This window comes from Poecilia mexicana, unplaced genomic scaffold (assembly GCF_051168715.1).
Source record: "Poecilia mexicana isolate PSO_F unplaced genomic scaffold, ASM5116871v1 scaffold_22, whole genome shotgun sequence".
Taxonomy (NCBI): Eukaryota; Metazoa; Chordata; class Actinopteri; order Cyprinodontiformes; family Poeciliidae; genus Poecilia; species Poecilia mexicana.
This window is the reverse complement of record NW_028263391.1, coordinates 309,994-327,453: the sequence shown is the minus strand read 5'-3', so window position 1 is coordinate 327,453 and position 17,460 is coordinate 309,994. Positions and strand designations below refer to the sequence as shown.

The window sequence follows — 17,460 nt, the reverse complement described above, 5'->3', positions numbered from 1 at the left end:
CCGAAGAGCTGCTTGTAACGGAAGAAATCTTTGAACACGAAGCTAGCGAACACGGAAAAGTCCCAACGGAGAAAATGGAGGAACACGAGGACAGGGAAACGCTGCAAAATGGGCTCACAGCAATTAGAAGTGATATTAAAGCCCTCAAACAAGAGCTGTGCAAGGAGCTAGCCGGATTCAAAGACGAACTGAAGAAAGAAATGAAGGAAGAAATAACGAATCTTCGACAAGAAATGGACCGTAAACTGGTTGAGAATGACCGGGAGCTACAGGCACAGCAAGGGAGCATAAGCGAGGCAGAGACACGGATAGCGGAGGTGGAGGAGTGGAAGACGGATGCTAACGAGGTGCTAACGAAGATGGTGGAACAAACACAGCGAATGCAGGAAAAACTAACCGATCTCGAAGGGAGATCAAGGAGAAACAATATCCAAATCTTCGGTTTACCAGAAGATGTAGAAGGGAGGTCCACAGTTACATTTTTGGAGCAACTTTTTAAAAAGGAACTCGAACTGCCGGAGGGGATCGATCTCCAGATTCAACGAGCTCACCGAGCCCTCAACCCAAAACCAAGCCCAAATGCAGCACCAAGGTCAGTCATAGTTAATTTTCTACAATTCAAGACCAAAGAAATGATCTTGAATTAAGCCTGGCAGAAAAAGGTCCAAGTGACGGGTAAACAAATCTACTTCAACCATGACTATCCGACCGAGATTGTCCAGAAACGAAAGGCGTATACGGGCATTAAAAAAATATTGAAGGAAAAAGGAATACGTTTCCAAACACCACTCGCTAAAATCCGGATACACTGGGAGAACGGAACGAAGTCATATGACAGTGCCAGGACAGCAGCGCAAGACATGAAGGAAAGGGGCTACACCGTTGCTGACCCAGGAGGAGACGCCGAGGCAGCGGAGGAGAGACGGCGAGGAGCCGCGGGACGGCAGCGAGTGAAGGGGAAAGAACGGGAACGAGAAGCGACACAACGAGCGAGAGAAAAACTGCGAAGTTTCCAATGGAAATCTTAAAATGTTTTGCTTTCAGAAGAAGTTGAAACTACGGGGAAATAGGTATGGACACAGGAAAAAACAGATCACGTTATCAAACTTGGTATTTTACCATACCTTGTTGTGGACAAAGCCACTGACAGAAGAAGAAACTAGCAGAGAGAATACTTAAAATTATTCAGGCTTTTCTATTATTATTATTCATTTTATAAAATTTAGTTAAAACCGACTGAGTGAGGGTGAGAGACAGAAGTTGGACATGTCTAGATGGAGTGGTACCCCACAGGATGGGAGTAGTACTAGATCTAGGGAGGGGCCCTCAATAGAGGTGAGGATTTCCTCTCCACCCACCAACAGGGACCTGGGGAAGAGGGATACCCCATGTTTGAAAGTCCATCGGGATTTTGGTTTATGTTTGGTTAGCAAAAGTTCATCCTGGTTTTGTTTTGAGTTGCTTGGGAGCATATTTGCAGGGCCTAGTTAACCATAGTTATGGTTGATATCAAGATAATGTCGCTGAATGTGAATGGTTTGAATGTAGTGAGTAAAAAAGAAAGTGTGATGACAAAACTGAAAAAAGAAAAAGCACAAATTATATTCCTACAAGAGACCCATTTACCCAAAACAGAACATGAAAAATTTAAAAAATATGGCTACAGGAATTTATACTACAGTTCATATAAAGAGGGGCGTAGAAGAGGAGTTACAATATTAATTTCAAACACAATACAATTTGACTACAAAAAGGAATTAAAAGATAAAGAAGGAAGATGCATAATATTGAAAGGAAGAATAGAAAATGAATTTATAACCTTGGTAAACGTATATGCACCTCCAGAGAGTAACAATAACTTCTTCAAGAACCTTTTTGATTTAATAGCAGTAGACACAGAAGGAACTCTAATTTGTGGGGTGATTTAAATGTAGTTCTGAACCATAATATGGACACAACGAGTCGCAAAAAAACTAAAATGCAGATATCAAAATTTATAAAAGTCTCATTAGAAGAAATGGGAATGATAGATATTTGGAGAAGCCTACATCCATTAGAAAAAGACTTTACACATTATTCGGCTGCTCATGGAGTTCTTTCAAGAATAGATTATTTTTTAACTAAGGTAGATGACAAACAGAGTGAAGGAAACCAGGATAGGGGGTGGCAGACGTTTCTGACCATAATCCAATTTATTTAAATATTTGTCTAAGTAACAGGAAACAAAATACGGTATGGAGACTGAACGTGGGAATATTGAATACTGAACACCTGAGAGAAATGATAAAAGCAGAAATAAAACAATATAATGAAGAAAATAATAACGGGACTGTAGACCCAACAGTTTTATGGGATGCAATGAAGGCCGTCATCAGGGGAAAGCTAATAGCTGAAACTGCGCATGATAAAAGAATTAAATTACAAACATACAGGGCGAATACAGAGAAACTTAGGGAACTAGAACAGGAATATCAGAAAACAAAAGACCCAGAGGTATGCCAAGAAACAAAGATGGTAAGAAACAAAATAAACAATATATTGACAGGAGAGACTGAAAAAAGACTCACATTTTTGAGACAGAATTACTACGAAGCAGGTTCAAGGGCAGCTAAACTGTTAGCTAAACGGATACGCAAACAACAAACGCTTAATACGATATATAAAATTAGAAACCCCTACACAGGTGAACTAACAGATAATCCAGAGGAAATAGAGGGCGTTTTTCGAGATTACTATGAGAAACTGTATACACAGCCTGAATTTGCACATGAGGAAGAAATGAGAACCTTTTTAAATGCATTAGATTTGCCAACAATTGGCAAACTACAAAATGAGACACTGACAACAGCAATCACAATAGAGGAAGTAAAAGAGGCAATAAATACATTAAAAAGTAATAAATCGCCAGGCAGTGATGGCCTGGCGATCACTGCCTGGCAGAATGGTATAAGATCTTTAGAGAAGAGTTGGCACCAATACTTACAGCCTCTTTCAATTGGACTCTTAATAACAACAAAATACCTCCGTCATGGAGTGAAAAGCCATCATTTCAGTCATACCAAAACAAGGAAGAGATAAGGAACACTGTAGCAACTATAGGCCAATCTCATTATTAGATGTAGATTATAAGATATACACATCCATTATTTCTAATAGATTAAATACCTTTGTAACAGAATTGATAGAGGAAGACCAAACAGGTTTTATGAGAGGACGTCAAACACACGATAATATTAGAAGAGTATTACATATAGTACAGGGGTGTCAAACTCAATTTCACCGAGGGCCACTTCAGCATATTGGCCCCCCTCAAAGGGCCACATTGACGGTACAAATCAGGAGTGCCCAGCTGCAGTCCTTCAGACTGCAACTTTTAGATGCATCCCTGCTAAAACACACCCCAGGCAAAAGGTTGACTTCCCTCATTAGCAGCAACTCAGTTCTGTAGAGCCTTATAATGAGTAAATGATCCAGGTGTGTTAGAGAAGGAACGCATCTTGCAGATGGTAGCTCTGGAAAACTAGACTTGGGCACCCCTAGCATAAAATGTATGAAAATACAATGTTAAAAATAAATTGAACACCTCATATTGTTAAATAACTCTTTGGAGCTTCTGGTTAGGAAGCGCATTCGAAACCTTTGTTTGAAATGGCGCGTTAAATTCAAGTCTCCATTACAGACCAGAGAAAACTAAAGAGAATGCAACTTTGTGTTAATCCATTTGAGGAGCCGGCAGTTTATCTTGAGGAAATAAATGACGATGCAAAAGTTAATTAGATTGTAACATGCGCAGTGCGCTGCTCAACCACTGCGGAGGCAGTTACGCTACGCCACTGCGAAGAATTAAAAACCGCTGGGAGAAACTCATCCAGCGGATTTAACAAATGGAGCCTTCTGGGTTCACGTTACCCAGGAGAGCCGCTCTGGAGGAGCTGTAGACGTGACATCTGTCCGTTTCGGAGAAGCGGAAAAAAAAAAAAAAATCCTTAAAGCGCACACCGGACCGCGCAGGGTAAAACACTGAGTTCAGTTGATCTGTTTGGATCAGACAGATCCAACTGACTGGTGAATTAGCGCAGATTTTTCTGCAGATGGGAACCAGGAGGAAGTGCGTTCAGACCCCAGCGGGTGAAGTGATGCTAATTTAAGTAAATTCGCTTAATTTAATTTATTAAAAGTTATTGGGGCCTCAGTCAGTGGTTTTTTTGTCACTACGGAGAAAAATGTAGATGCATTTATCTGCTTAATTTGTGATGAGATCAGGATTCACGGTGAATATTCACTAAACCGCATAAAATGCGGGTAAATAGCCGATGTTAATATGATTATAATTTCACGGATAAAAATAGTACAGGGCCAATTTTTTTTATGTTGTCGGTCAAGATAACGGATAACAAAAAAAGTCTAGCGCGACCTGCCGCCCTGACACCGCCCTGACACCAACTCACAGTCTTACTTGTAGATCGATTTTTCTTTTCTTGGACATTTTGATGTTAGCTTGTCGATGTCTCAGTTTTATTCGCTGGTAAAATCAATAAGCTTCTACGGCTTCTCTAGAGGCGAGAAGCCGTAATGTTGGCTGGTAACAATCGGAATGCATTATGGGAGATGTAGTTTGTCATCAATTCGTGCTCAAAACCTATTTTAAGTCAATCATGGACCTATAAAACGCTGGGGGGGCCACATAAAATGACATGGCGGGCCACATGTGGCCCGCGGGCCTTGAGTTTGACACATGTGATATAGTAGATCAAGCACAGCAGAAAAAACAAAGTACTATAATAGTAAGTGTTGATGCAGAAAAAGCATTTGATTTGGTAAATTGGGAATTTCTATATAAAACGTTAGAACGATTTGGATTCAGCAATAAATCAATACAGTGTATAAAGACATTATATCAACACCCCACAGCGAGAATCAAAGTAAATGGAAGCCTGACCGATAAATTCAACATACAAAGATCAACCAGACAGGGGTGCTCTCTATCACCTACACTGTTCGCCCTCTTCATAGAGCCTCTGGCACAAGCAGTAAGACAAGACAAAAAAATTAAGGGAGTTAAAATAAATGGAGAGGAACACAAAATAGGGCTCTTTGCAGACGATGTAGTAACTTTTCTTGAAGAGCCAAATGAATCTCTACCAGAATTGATTAATCTTTTTGGAAATTATGGTTATCTTTCGGGATATAAAATTAATGTTACCAAAACACAAATTTTAACACTCAATTACATCCCAACAAAAGAAATACAGAAGTCATTTCCCATTAAATGGAATATGAAGGAAAGGGGTTAACATTACTAAAGGGTTATCTCTATTGTACAAAGCTAATTACGATAAAATAAGCCAAGAGATACAAAAAGATATATGAATGATTCTATAATTGCAGATACATTTGATGTCCAGAGTCATTATTTTTGGTCTGGCATATTAAAATATTTCAATTTTTAAATGTTTTAGTAATTTATTACTCATTTTAATGGATCATAATATTTAACAAGTAAAAACATTTAAGTAAATACATTTAAAATTGTTTTATATAACTGAAAAACCAAGACTTCTTGTTGTCCGAGTTGGGTACTGTCTTTTTTTATTAACCTGGAAAATGATGCAAAAACCTGTTTTATTATTTTTCTTTGGTGAATTTGTTTTTTCTATCTTTTTTTAAACTGCCTAAATGGTCAATTTAATAACATCACATTAAATTAACTCAAAATACCCTTATTTTCGAAAAAATATGTGTCCGAGAATTTTTTGTCAACTCTGTTACCATATGGTTTTGTCCCTGTAAATCTGTGAATTTGCCTTCTATGGCTATATAAACTGCATAAAATTAGGTCATTTACTTTTACTGATAAGAACTCAAACACACAGAGGTCTATGTGCCATTCTCTGGGAAATATTTTAGTCTAAAAATCACAATCATCAGTGGTTATTGTTTTCAACGTCAATCTTGTTACCAAAGTATCATGAGAAAAATACCACAGATTTTTGATCAGAGACAAGTTTATTTAATGGTTTTTAAACCATTATCTCAGTGGTGTCATGTTTTTTTCAGAATTTCTACTCACAAGTGGAGTTTTTAATAAAAATGTTTGAAATTGTCAATTCTGTTACCCTATTTGGTAACAGAGTTGATGGCAACAGAGTTTTCAGTTCTAGTTATGGTCCTGTCAATTCTGTTACTAACACCAACTCGTAACAGAGTTGACATGTTTATGACATACTTTCACAAAAAAAAGGAAAACTTTTGTCCAGAGCACCATATACATTGTTGGTTGACTTCTGCTGTGATTTATTGTTACTGACCAATTTTATTTCTAAAAGAATTATGGTTTTCAATGAGTTTTAATGAAAAACGTTTGACACTATGCGAATAACTCTGTGAAAAGTTGAGTATCTTTTGATTTTTTAAATGTATTTTTAAGTAAAACATCTCAATTTAAAGTATTTGGGTAGTAGGACACTTGGTGTAATGGAATAAAAATATTTTAGTCTGCTAGAATTTGTTTTTTTCACTCACTGTCTATATTGTCTGTAACAGAGTTGACATAACATAACGCAAAACATACGTTTTTTCTAAGAAAAAATTATAAAATATGTAGCTAATGTTTGGCAATTACATATTTTTTTAAAGTTTAATGCCTTTTCAATAGACTACCTAAGAAGCTTTTTAAGAAATGAAGTTTTTTTTTGTCATTTCTTGAAGTGCCAAATTTATCTCCAATTATAGAATCACTCATAGACAGATGGACCACTTTGCCTTTAGATCTGAATTCAAGAATTGATATTATTAAAATGAATGTGCAAGCAAAACTATTATATTTGTTTCAGGCACTACCAATAGAGGTCCCTCAAAATCAATTTGCGATCTGGGACAAGATAATATCAAGATTAATTTGGGCTGTCAAAAAACCTAGAGTTAAATATGAAACTCTTCAACTACCAAGAGATAAAGGGGGTATGGGTCTCCCAAATTTAAGACAGTACTTCTGTGCAGCCCAACTCAGGCATATTATATGCTGGTGGTCACCAGACTATTGCCCCTTTTCCACCGGCTCTACTCGGCCGGCTCGGCTCGGCTCGATTTAAATGCGTTTCCACCAGCCCTTTTCAACGGGGCTGGCCCTGCTTTTTAGGGTCCTGCTTCAGAGCAGGGCCAGCCGGGCCGGACGGAGCAAGCGGAGAGAAGAAAAATGAAGGCGCAACGTCTGAAACTCGCTGCAACACGGAAGTGATGGAAGATACAAACAACCCACTATAAAAAGATGCCGGCTTTTTTTTTGCTTCGGATTTCAATATTCAGCAGCAGCTCGAAGGAGCCGTGAGGAATGAGTAGTTTTTGTCAGTAGTGGAGCGAATGTAAAACCTCGTTAGCCGCTTCGGAGCAGACGCAGACGCAGCTGACGCCGCTGCTGCTCTCCAGCCAGGTGAGAAGTTTGTAGATATATCTGTCTGGTTTGTACTACATTTAAGGCTGCATACATACAGTCATGGAAGACATTTAAAACACAAAGTCTGCTGTATTTTTGTTGCTCAAACACAGCATGCACATTTTCTGAAGACAGTTGCACATTACAGTTATAAATAACTCAATATTGTACAGCATTTTACCTTCATTTGTTTCTTATCTTTGTGTGAATCTACATGCTTCGATTGTTTCTCATTTTGCTGTTGCATCTGAGTTTCCCCCTTTGTGAGACATGTTACGTGACATCCTATTATTGTAAAATGGCTAGATATCAGTTCTCTAATCAAATTGTTATGAATTATTAATTGTAGAATGAACAATAAACCTGAAGAAAACAACAGTGGTATTTTATCCATTGCTGTATGCATGCATAGGTCTAAAACTTATAAGTAATTACATTTTGTCTTTAATTTACACTATTCCAGTTATTTAATTCTGGATGGTTGGATGGTAAAAAAAGTGTTTGCATGTATATATAAAGTAACATGTCTGTTTAAAATTCCTTATGTGTAACTTTTACATTAGTAACTGTTATTTATCTACATTTATGTGCTATAAGCTATAACATCCAATTACTTTTCCCAGGGAGCAGAAGGAGAGCAACATGGCTGACATGATGGAGAATGATGAGGAGAACCATCAGAACAACAGGATCTCCTACAGGAGGAAGCAGCTACCAGCAGATATGGCAGAGCTCCATGGAGAATTGAGACAAACAGAAAAATAAAAGTTGTTGTGTCTCAGTGAACAAAGTCTCTATTTCTGCTCACTCCACACATTATTGTATATACTGTAGTTTATATGGCATCAAACTCCTAATACAATCCTCCCAAAATGTGAGGAGCTTTAGCCAGAGTGAAAATAGCATCATATTACATAAATATTTCATTGAACTTAACATTGTAGATTACCAACGAAGCCATCCGAAACTGAATACGTTATTCAGCAAACCAAACATTTTGACATTATCAGGGTTTCTACTAACAAGAACCCTAAATACAAATCATGTTAGTTTCTAGTTTATACATCATTCTATCCACTCACTGTTTATCTGTCTTCCTGCAGAATCTTCAGTGTAAGAAAGGGAGAAAATGTGTCCAAAACCTGTAACCTTAATTAGTGATAAATAAGACTGAGTTTAAACTTTTAATTCTTAGTGTCCAAAATGTGAAAACATGGAACTAGAACCAGTCAGATTAGAAGAAATAAAGCTTTATTTGTTCTCAGTATAACTTGGATATCAGGTGAATCATAATTAAACGTATTGAGAAGTTAAAAACAACAGATTGTTAATGCTCTTCAACTCTGTAAGAACATCAGACATTTTTTTATCAGAAATATTTAATCAGCATATTGAGCTCATGTGATTCCTGCTCCAGAAAGATGAAGGTCTCTGGACATCCTGAAGGTAAACACCGACCAGCAGTCAGGAAGACGGACACTGATGAGATCCTACAACCCAAAGGCTGCACGAAGAACCACGATGGTCTGCGGCGGCAGTTTACCAACATCTGAAACACATTGAAATATATTATGAATTAATTCTGATATTTTTAAGTTATTTGCAACACCCTGACTAAAATAAGCTCATGTATACGGCACTATTACGAGTTTTATCGTAGTTTAATACAAAAACTATCAGGTGAATCAGAGCTTAACACGACAATTTCAGATGAAGATTGGTTAGATATGTGGAAAACACATCAGACATCCACCAATTCACGGATATGGAGGGAATTCACATGGAAAAATCTAATACGATTTTTCATTACGCTAAAGTCAAGAATAGATATAGCGGCACAAATTTGGGGTGTTGGAGGAATTGTGGATCAGTGAAAGCTGATCATGCACACATATTTTGGAGCTGTTCTAAAATTGTTCAATTTTGGAAAAATGTACATGACAGTGAAGAAGATTATTGGATATGATATTCCTATGAGCAGCATGGTACTGTATCTTTGCAATTTTAACAACATCAATGTAAGGGTGAAAGACAGGTACCTGATAAAGATAATGCTAATAGCTTGCAAGAAAGCTATTACAAGGAATTGGGGAAAGACAGACCTCCCTTGTCAAGAACTATGGACTGGAATAATAGAAGAAATCTACATTATGGAAAAACTGACGCATCGATTGAGACTTCAGCAAACACAAATGGAAGAAAAGTGGATGAAATGGACAACATTCAAGACAAAAGACAGTGAGAACAAATAGAGGAAAAACTAGATATACCAGTTAAGACAAAACTTAGAGGAACGGCTCCCAAGCAAAAGTTTTGTGTTGTGAGATGTTTAAAATGGAAAAAAAAAAAAATAGTGTGCAGACCAGCTAGCCCATGTGCTAACGGATATCTTCAATAGATCACTGTATCAGGCCATTGTCCCCTCATGTTTTAAGTCAGCTATTATTATTCCAGTGCCCAAGAAACCAACCATCACATGTCTTAGTGACTTTCGACCCATTGCATTAACATCTATCATCATGAAGTGCTTTGAGAGAGTGGTTAAGGGTCATATAATCTCTATACTGCCTCCATCATTTGACCTTTTCCGGTTTGCATACAAATCTAAGCGCTCGACTGAAGATGCCATCTCCACTGCTCTTCATCTTAGCCTGGTACACCTGGAGAAAAGAAACACCCACGTACGGATGCTGTTTTTGGACTTCAGCTCAGCGTTCAATACGATCATCCCCCAGGATTTGGTATGCAAACTGGTCCCCCTGGGCTTCAGTACTCCACTGTGCAACTGGCTGCTGGACTTCCTCACAGAGAGAACTTAGTCTGTCCGTGTGGGTAATAACACCTCCAATATAATTTCTTTAAACACTGGCTCCACACAGGGCTGTGTCCTGAGCTGTTTACTCTGATGACCCACGACTGTCGTCCCAGGTTTAACACCAACAACATCATGAAATATGCAGACAACACAATAAATATGGGACTCATTCAGGACGACAATGAAGTGAACTACAGAAAAGAGGTACAACATCTTGTGGACTGGTGCAGAATAAACAACCTGCTCCTGAATGTCGACAAGACAAAAGAGATCATTGTCGACTTCAGGAGGTCTCAACCCAACCACACACCACTCATCAACGACAGAGCAGTGGAGATCGTCAGCAGCACTAAGTTCCTGGAGGTTCACATTACAGACAACTTCAGCTGGACAACTCACATTGCTTCACTGATGAAAAAAGCACAGCAGCGCCTGCACTTTCCGAGACCCCTGCTGACCAGCAGTATCTCCATCTGGTCTGGAAGCTGTAAAGTGTCAGACTAGAAGTCTCTGCAAAGAGTGGTGAAGACAGCAGAGAGGATCATTGGGGCTCCACTCCCCCCTATCCAGAGCATTGCACAGACGCTGCTTAGCCAGAGCAAACCAGATCCTCTCTGATTCCGGTGGCCATCCTCTCCATGATCTATTCATCTGCTTGCCTTCTGGGAGGAGAGTCTGTAGTATCCGCTGCAGAACAGCCAGACTCAGAAATAGTTGTCTCCCATTGGCCAACAGATTGCTCAACAATTCCATCATGAAGACTGTCTGAACTGTTTGAAAATAGTAATTATTTGCATATTATTTAATTATAGGCACACTTGTGTTTTTATGTGTGCTCCGGTGGCTAAGCGAGGACATTTCATTGCCAATTTTACTTATGTCTCTTTGTGCAGTGACAATAAAATAAGTCCAAGTCTAATAAAAATAAGTCTAAGTCTAACATTTGTTTATTGATAATTTCAATGCTGTTAAATTTGATTTAATAGTTTCAGCATAGATAAATTAAAAGATTTAAAATTGTTTAACATTTAAATGTAAGATTTTAAGGAGCTGGCTAATTTACTTTGTAAAAGTTCTAAAAACAGTCTTAATAGTTAGATTTTTTTGTTTTTTTACCACGGCTACAATCTGATGCTGAGTTTAATCTTTGAGTTTGAGCTCTGTTTGTGCCCAAATACATCTCAGTAAACTTCAATTATCACTGATTGCTTTTAATGTTGGCCAATTAAATTAGGCCATCTCTCCCAGAATTTACTAAATCCAAGTTGAAATGCTGTTAGTAGTGCTGAGGTTCTTAGCAGCAAGATGACCCACTAATTCTGCTCAAGGCCTCATGCAACCTTGGGCTGGCCTTGCATGATGAGCTAAATTTACTTTCCCACTAACGCACTGGCCATCCAGGAATACATATATCAACTTTATCAGCGCAGACAAGGTCAGCTTGTGTGAGATGTAAATGCACATGCCACTGTTATCACCATTTTTATCAAGGAATGAGAATCTGTTTCAATAATCATCCATCCATCCATTTTCTTCCACTTCATCCAAGGTTGGGTCGTAGGGGCAACAGCTTAAAAAGGGAGGCCCAGACTTCCCTCTACCCAGCCACTTCTTCCAACTGCCCCGGGAGAACCCCAAGGCGTTCCCAGGCCAGCCAAGAGACATAGTCCCTCCAGCGTGTCCTGGGTCTTCCTCGGGGCCTCCTCCTGGTAGGACGTGCACGGAATACCTCACCAGGGAGGCGTCCAGCAGGCATCATGACCAGATGCCCAAGCCACCTCAACTGGCTCCTCTTGACGTGGAGGAGCAGAGGCTATACTCTGAGTCCCTCCCGGATGACCGAGCTTCTCACCCTATCTCTAAGGGAGAGCCCAGCCACCCTGCAGAGAAAACCTATTTCGGCCGTTTGTATCCGGGACCTCGTTCTTTCGGTCATGACCCAAAGTTCATGACCATAGATGAGGGTGGGGACATAGATTGATCGGTAAATCGAGAGCTTCGCTGTTTGACTCAGCTCTCTCTTCACAACGACGGACCGGTACAGTGCCCGCTGTAGCAGACGCTGCACCTATCCACCTGTTGATCTCCCGCTCCCTTCTTCCCTCATTCGTTAACAAGATCCCCAGATACTTAAACTCCTCCACTTGGGGCAGGACACCCTCTCTGACCCGGAGAAGGCACTCTACCCTTTTCCGGCTCAAGACCATGGCCTCGGATTTGGAGGCACTGATCCTCGTCCCGGCCACTTCACACTTGGCTGCGAACCGCTCCAGCAAGAGCTGCAGATCATGACCTGATGAAGCCAACAGGACCACATCATCCACAAAAAGCAGAGATGCGATCCTAAGGCCACCAAAACGGATCCCCTCTACACCTTGCTGCGCCTAGAAATTCTGTCCCTAAAAGTAATGAACAGAACTGGTGACAAAGGGCAACCTTGATTGAGTCCAACTCTCACGGGAAACGAGCCCAACTTAGTGCTGACAATGTGGACCAGACTCTGACACCGGCGCTTTGATACAGGCTGTCAGAGATCTGACAGCCTGTATCAAAGCGCCCGGTACCCCATTCTTCCGGAGAACTCCCCACAGGGCTCCCCAAGAGACACGGTCGAACGCCTTCTCCAAGTCCACAAAACACCTCTAGACTGGTTGGGCGAACTCCCATGCACCTTCCAGGACCCTGCAGAGAGTGTAGAGCTGGTCCAGTGTTCCACGACCAGGACAGAAACCACACTGCTCTTCCTGAATCTGAGGTTCGACTATCCGATGGACCCTCCTCTCCAGGACCCCTGAATAGACCTTAACAGCGAGGCTTAAGAGTGTGATCCCCCTACAATTGGAGCACACCTTCCGGTCCCCCTTTTTGAACAGGGGGACCACCACCCCAGTCTGCTAATCCAGAGGAACTGCCCCCGATGTCCATGCAGTGTTGCAGAGCTGTGCCAACCAACACAACCCTACAGCATCCAGAGCCTTAAGGAACTCCGGGCGGATCTCATCCAACCCCAGGGCCCTGCCACCGAGGAGCTTTTTAACCACCTCGGTGACCTCATCCCCAGAGATTGAAGAGCTCAACCCAGAGTCCCCAAGCTCAGCTTCTTCAATAGAAGGCATGTTGGTGGGATTGAGGAAGTCTTTGAAGTATTCTGCTCACCGGCCTACAACGTCCCAAGTCGAGGTCAGCAGCACACCATCCCCACTATAAACAGTGTTGGTGCTGCATTGCTTCTCCCTCCCGAGACGCCAGATGGTGGACCAGAATCACCTTGAAGCAGTACGGAAGTCGTTCTCCACGGCCTCTCGAAACTCTTCCCACGCCCGGGTTTTTGCCTCAGCAACCACCCGAGCCTCATGCCGCTTCGCCTGCCGGTACCCATCAGCTGCTTCAGGGGTCCCACAGGCCAAAAATGCCCGATAGGACTCCTTCAGCTTGACAGCATACCGAAGGTATCCACCAACGGGTTCGAGGGTTGCCGCCACGACAGGCACCGACAACCCTGCGGCCTCAGCTCTGACAAGCCACCTCGGCACGGAACATGGTCCACTCAGACTCAATGTCCCCCACCTCCCCCAGAAAGTGTTCGAAGTTCTGCCGGAGATGGGAGTTAAAACTCCGTCTCACAGGAGACTCCGCCAGACGTTCCCAGCAGACCCTCACTACACGTTTGGGCCTGCCAGGCCTGCCAGGGGCATCCTCCCCCACCACCGGAGCCAACTCACCGTCAGGTAGTGGTCAGTGGACAGCTCCGCACCTCTCTTCACCTGAGTGTCCAAGACATACAGCCGCAGATCCGATGAAACGATGACAAAGTCGATCATCAAACTGCAACCTACGGTGTCCTGGTGCCAAGTGCATATATGGACACCCTTATGTCTGAACATGGTGTTCGTAATGGACAATCCGTGACGAGCACAGATGTCCAACAACAGAACACCACTCAAGTTCAGATCGGGGGGGCCGTTCCTCCCAACCATGCCCCTCCAGGTCTCACTGTCATTGCCCATGTGAGCGTTGATGAAGTCCCCCAGCAGAACAAGGGAGACCCCAGGAGGGGAACTTTCCAGTACCCCCTCGAAGTACTCCTAGAAGGGTGGGTAATCAATAATAAGAAAAAGATTCTTTGTTTTTAAGTTTCTTTATTCGAAGGCAAAACCATTCAGACCCGTCTCACTGTATACAAACGGGAGAAGAGCCCAGAACGACACACATCATATTGTTATATAGTCACAGCAAGGAAAAGACTCACCCAAAGTCTGATCTTATCTCTATTGCCAGTTTGACCACAAAGATAATCCTTACCTCCACCTCATGAACTGTCCCCCACCTCTTGGAGGGACAATTTTATGGCAGAGAAACTGATAAGGATTCCAAGAGAAACTTCTAATTCTTTGTCAGTTGCTTATGGAAGCAGGGTCAAACAAGGGGTATAAACTACATCCCGCACATGACAGTCCTTGGAAAACAATTGCCAGGTTAAGCATTTTACCCAAGATGTCTTCAGGTCTCTTCTGCTATCACAGCTGTGGAAACATCTAAACATTATCTGGAAGCAAAAATACAAAAACACAGCAGATATAATCCGTAAATAAATGGTAAAAAGTATTATCAGTTCCATCAAAGATGAAATAAAGCTAAAAATGACATTTTCTATTACACCACACATAACGCTTTGTTCACAAAGATATATTATTCTCAATGTATGCTCAGTGTGCACCTCTAAACCCGCCCCAATATTTTCGGTTCAAATTGAACTTGGTTTGAGAGAAAACGTTGTGACTTTTGAACTTGGCTCATACCTTGATGAAGATTTTTCCAAAGAAACGAGTTCTCACAGGAGGTTGATATAAATGTCCATAAAGGTGAGCCTCCGTCCAGTTTGAGTGAAAAGAGGCATGCGCAATTAATGGTGAAGTAAACTTCATGCAAGGTGGCCAATCGCAGGGGGGCCAGTGGTTGGAATATAAAAAGCAGGCAACCCTTAGCCTGGTGGTGGGCAAGTATAGACTGGCTGCCTGCCAGGCTTATAATACACTGGGATAAAGACTGCCTCTTCATAAACTCTGCACATCTTCACCATCTGTAAGAAATAATTCTGTGTGTGCAGTCTAATTTTGCGCTCTCCTAATACCGCAGGACAACATACACTGAACAAAAATATAAATGCCCCATGTCAAATATGAGTTTTATGAACATTTTTGTTATGCAATATATAGAGAAACTCAAAATATATTTCCAGTCATTACTGATCTTCATAACAGCATCAATGGCCATTTGTAGCAGATAGACAGTCCTTTGAACATGATAGGGGTCAGGTTGAGGAATTTGATTTTGTCCAAGTTGGCTTTTCCTAGGCTAGCGTTTCTCAACGTGGGCGGTACCCCTGTTGAGAAACGCCCCCCCGGGGGGCATTCAGAGGATGGCAGGGGAAGCTGGCGGAAATTTTTACAAAAGGGGCATGCTGGGATTCCTTTGGGGGGCATTTGCTCGAAGGTAAACTTTTCACCTTAAATACCAGTTTAGATTTTGAGCAACTTGTTAAAATTGTATTGTGTAACATTAAATCATGCTTGGCTGCAACTGTATCCATGGCAGCTCTTCTTCTTCTCTTCAGTGTTTGTAGCTTCTTGGCGCAGCTCCGCTCCTGCTACTGGTAGCTTCACCATCAGTTCAGCGTTACACCGGCTGATGACGTTGCTGTGATTCACTTGTCTGGTGTCTAATTTTCAAATATTTTATGTTTTATTGAGGATTTTTGTGCATATGTTTTGGCAGTGCTGTGATCGTGTCAAAGCAGCAACTTATATTAAAAAGTGTTTTAATGTTCATCTGGATGCTGCTCGCTTCCATGGAAGGACAACACAATATTTTAACATCGGTCTTGTAAGTGGTCCGGTATGAAACGGTACCACAGCAGTTTTGAATTTCAATCATCAAAATACCTGGATTTTTTCCGTTTTAAAAAGCTTACTTCAGTCTGCTTTTTTCCATCAATACCCTTCCCGACCACTCTGCACTATATGGGGGGAAAAATAAACAAAACGATGCGCAAGTTGCAAAACTCAGAAACCGGAGAACCGGGATGTAGAAGGGAACAACAAATTAGATGTGAATCATAAAAACAGAGAATCCGACGGTGAATAGTGAAAAATCAATGATTGGCGAATCAACACATGATGTGAAACACATGAGCGCCAATAAACAATGAAAGAAAATAAAGCAGACATAACAATAAACCAAGAGAAGATAATGCTAATCAAAGAAAACTAAATGGAAATGAATGAAGAACAAAATGCAAGACTAAGAAACTAAACTTAATACAGAGGAAGAAGCTGGTATGGCAAGACATTTTGAGCAATAATTAATACAGAGGACTGTATGGCAAGAATAAACAACAAAAAATATATAATCCATGTTCCTGTTCCATATTTGTATGCCATTAAAATGATCTGGAACTTTTGTATTTCCACTGAAAGCTCTGGTTTGCACAGTAAATGCCATGTGGGTGAAATTTTATGGATGATACTCTAATTATCCCATTCTCCTGAAGGCAGCACAGAGCTGCTCCACCAGAAACTCACAGAAACAATGAAGAGAAGAAGAACTATGATTAATGTAGTTACAGTTCTATCCATGTTTTAATGTTGCAGAGCTCAGTCATTTTGCAAATAGTTCAAAGTTTAAATTGGCATGTTGTACATCTTTTATCTGGTCATTTTATGCAAAATTTAGCAACTAACATCAGAAAATTGCACAGAACAGGAATATTTTTTCTACTCTGATTGGCTGCTGTTAGGCCTACCAATTTTAAGTTGAATGTCCATTACATTTTTCGTAGATGCCTGTAAAAATAATTTCTATTCCCATGGCTTTTTTGTTCTCTGGAAAATTACTTTTGATGATAAATACAAAAACAAGCATAAAAATCCAAACATCAACAATAGTGATAGTAATATTAATAATAAAATAATATTCAGTGGAAAGTAACCAACAATTTCTTTGGTGGGGGGCGGCAAGGGACCAGGATAATGGATAGGGGGTTGCTGGCCCAAAAAAGGTTGAGAAACACTGATCTAGGCGGTTACAGACAGTCTGAGGTGTGATGTGTCTGTTGTGCAGACAGATAGTCTCATCAGCTGTGTGTGTCACTGGTCTTAGCCGATGCCGCAGATGGATGAGCTGGATGTGGAGTTCTTGTGCTGGAGTGGTCACA

At 41.0% G+C, this 17,460-nt stretch overlaps 1 protein-coding gene across 2 annotated transcripts in view; it reads left to right on the top strand.

Moving 5' to 3' along the window:
• The window catches only part of atg14 (autophagy related 14), a 47,633-nt gene that overhangs the window by 28,245 nt on the left and 1,928 nt on the right, over positions 1-17,460 (top strand). Inside the window, exon 11 of one of the 2 annotated variants that reach the window (XM_088002622.1) lies at positions 8,056-16,518. The exons of the other annotated variant lie outside the window; for it this stretch is intronic. Within the exon in view, the coding sequence (XP_087858748.1) occupies positions 8,056-8,082 (27 nt within the window). The 3' untranslated portion in view covers positions 8,083-16,518. Of the gene's footprint in view, positions 1-8,055; positions 16,519-17,460 lie in introns of those variants that run through there. 2 annotated transcript variants of the gene reach the window in all.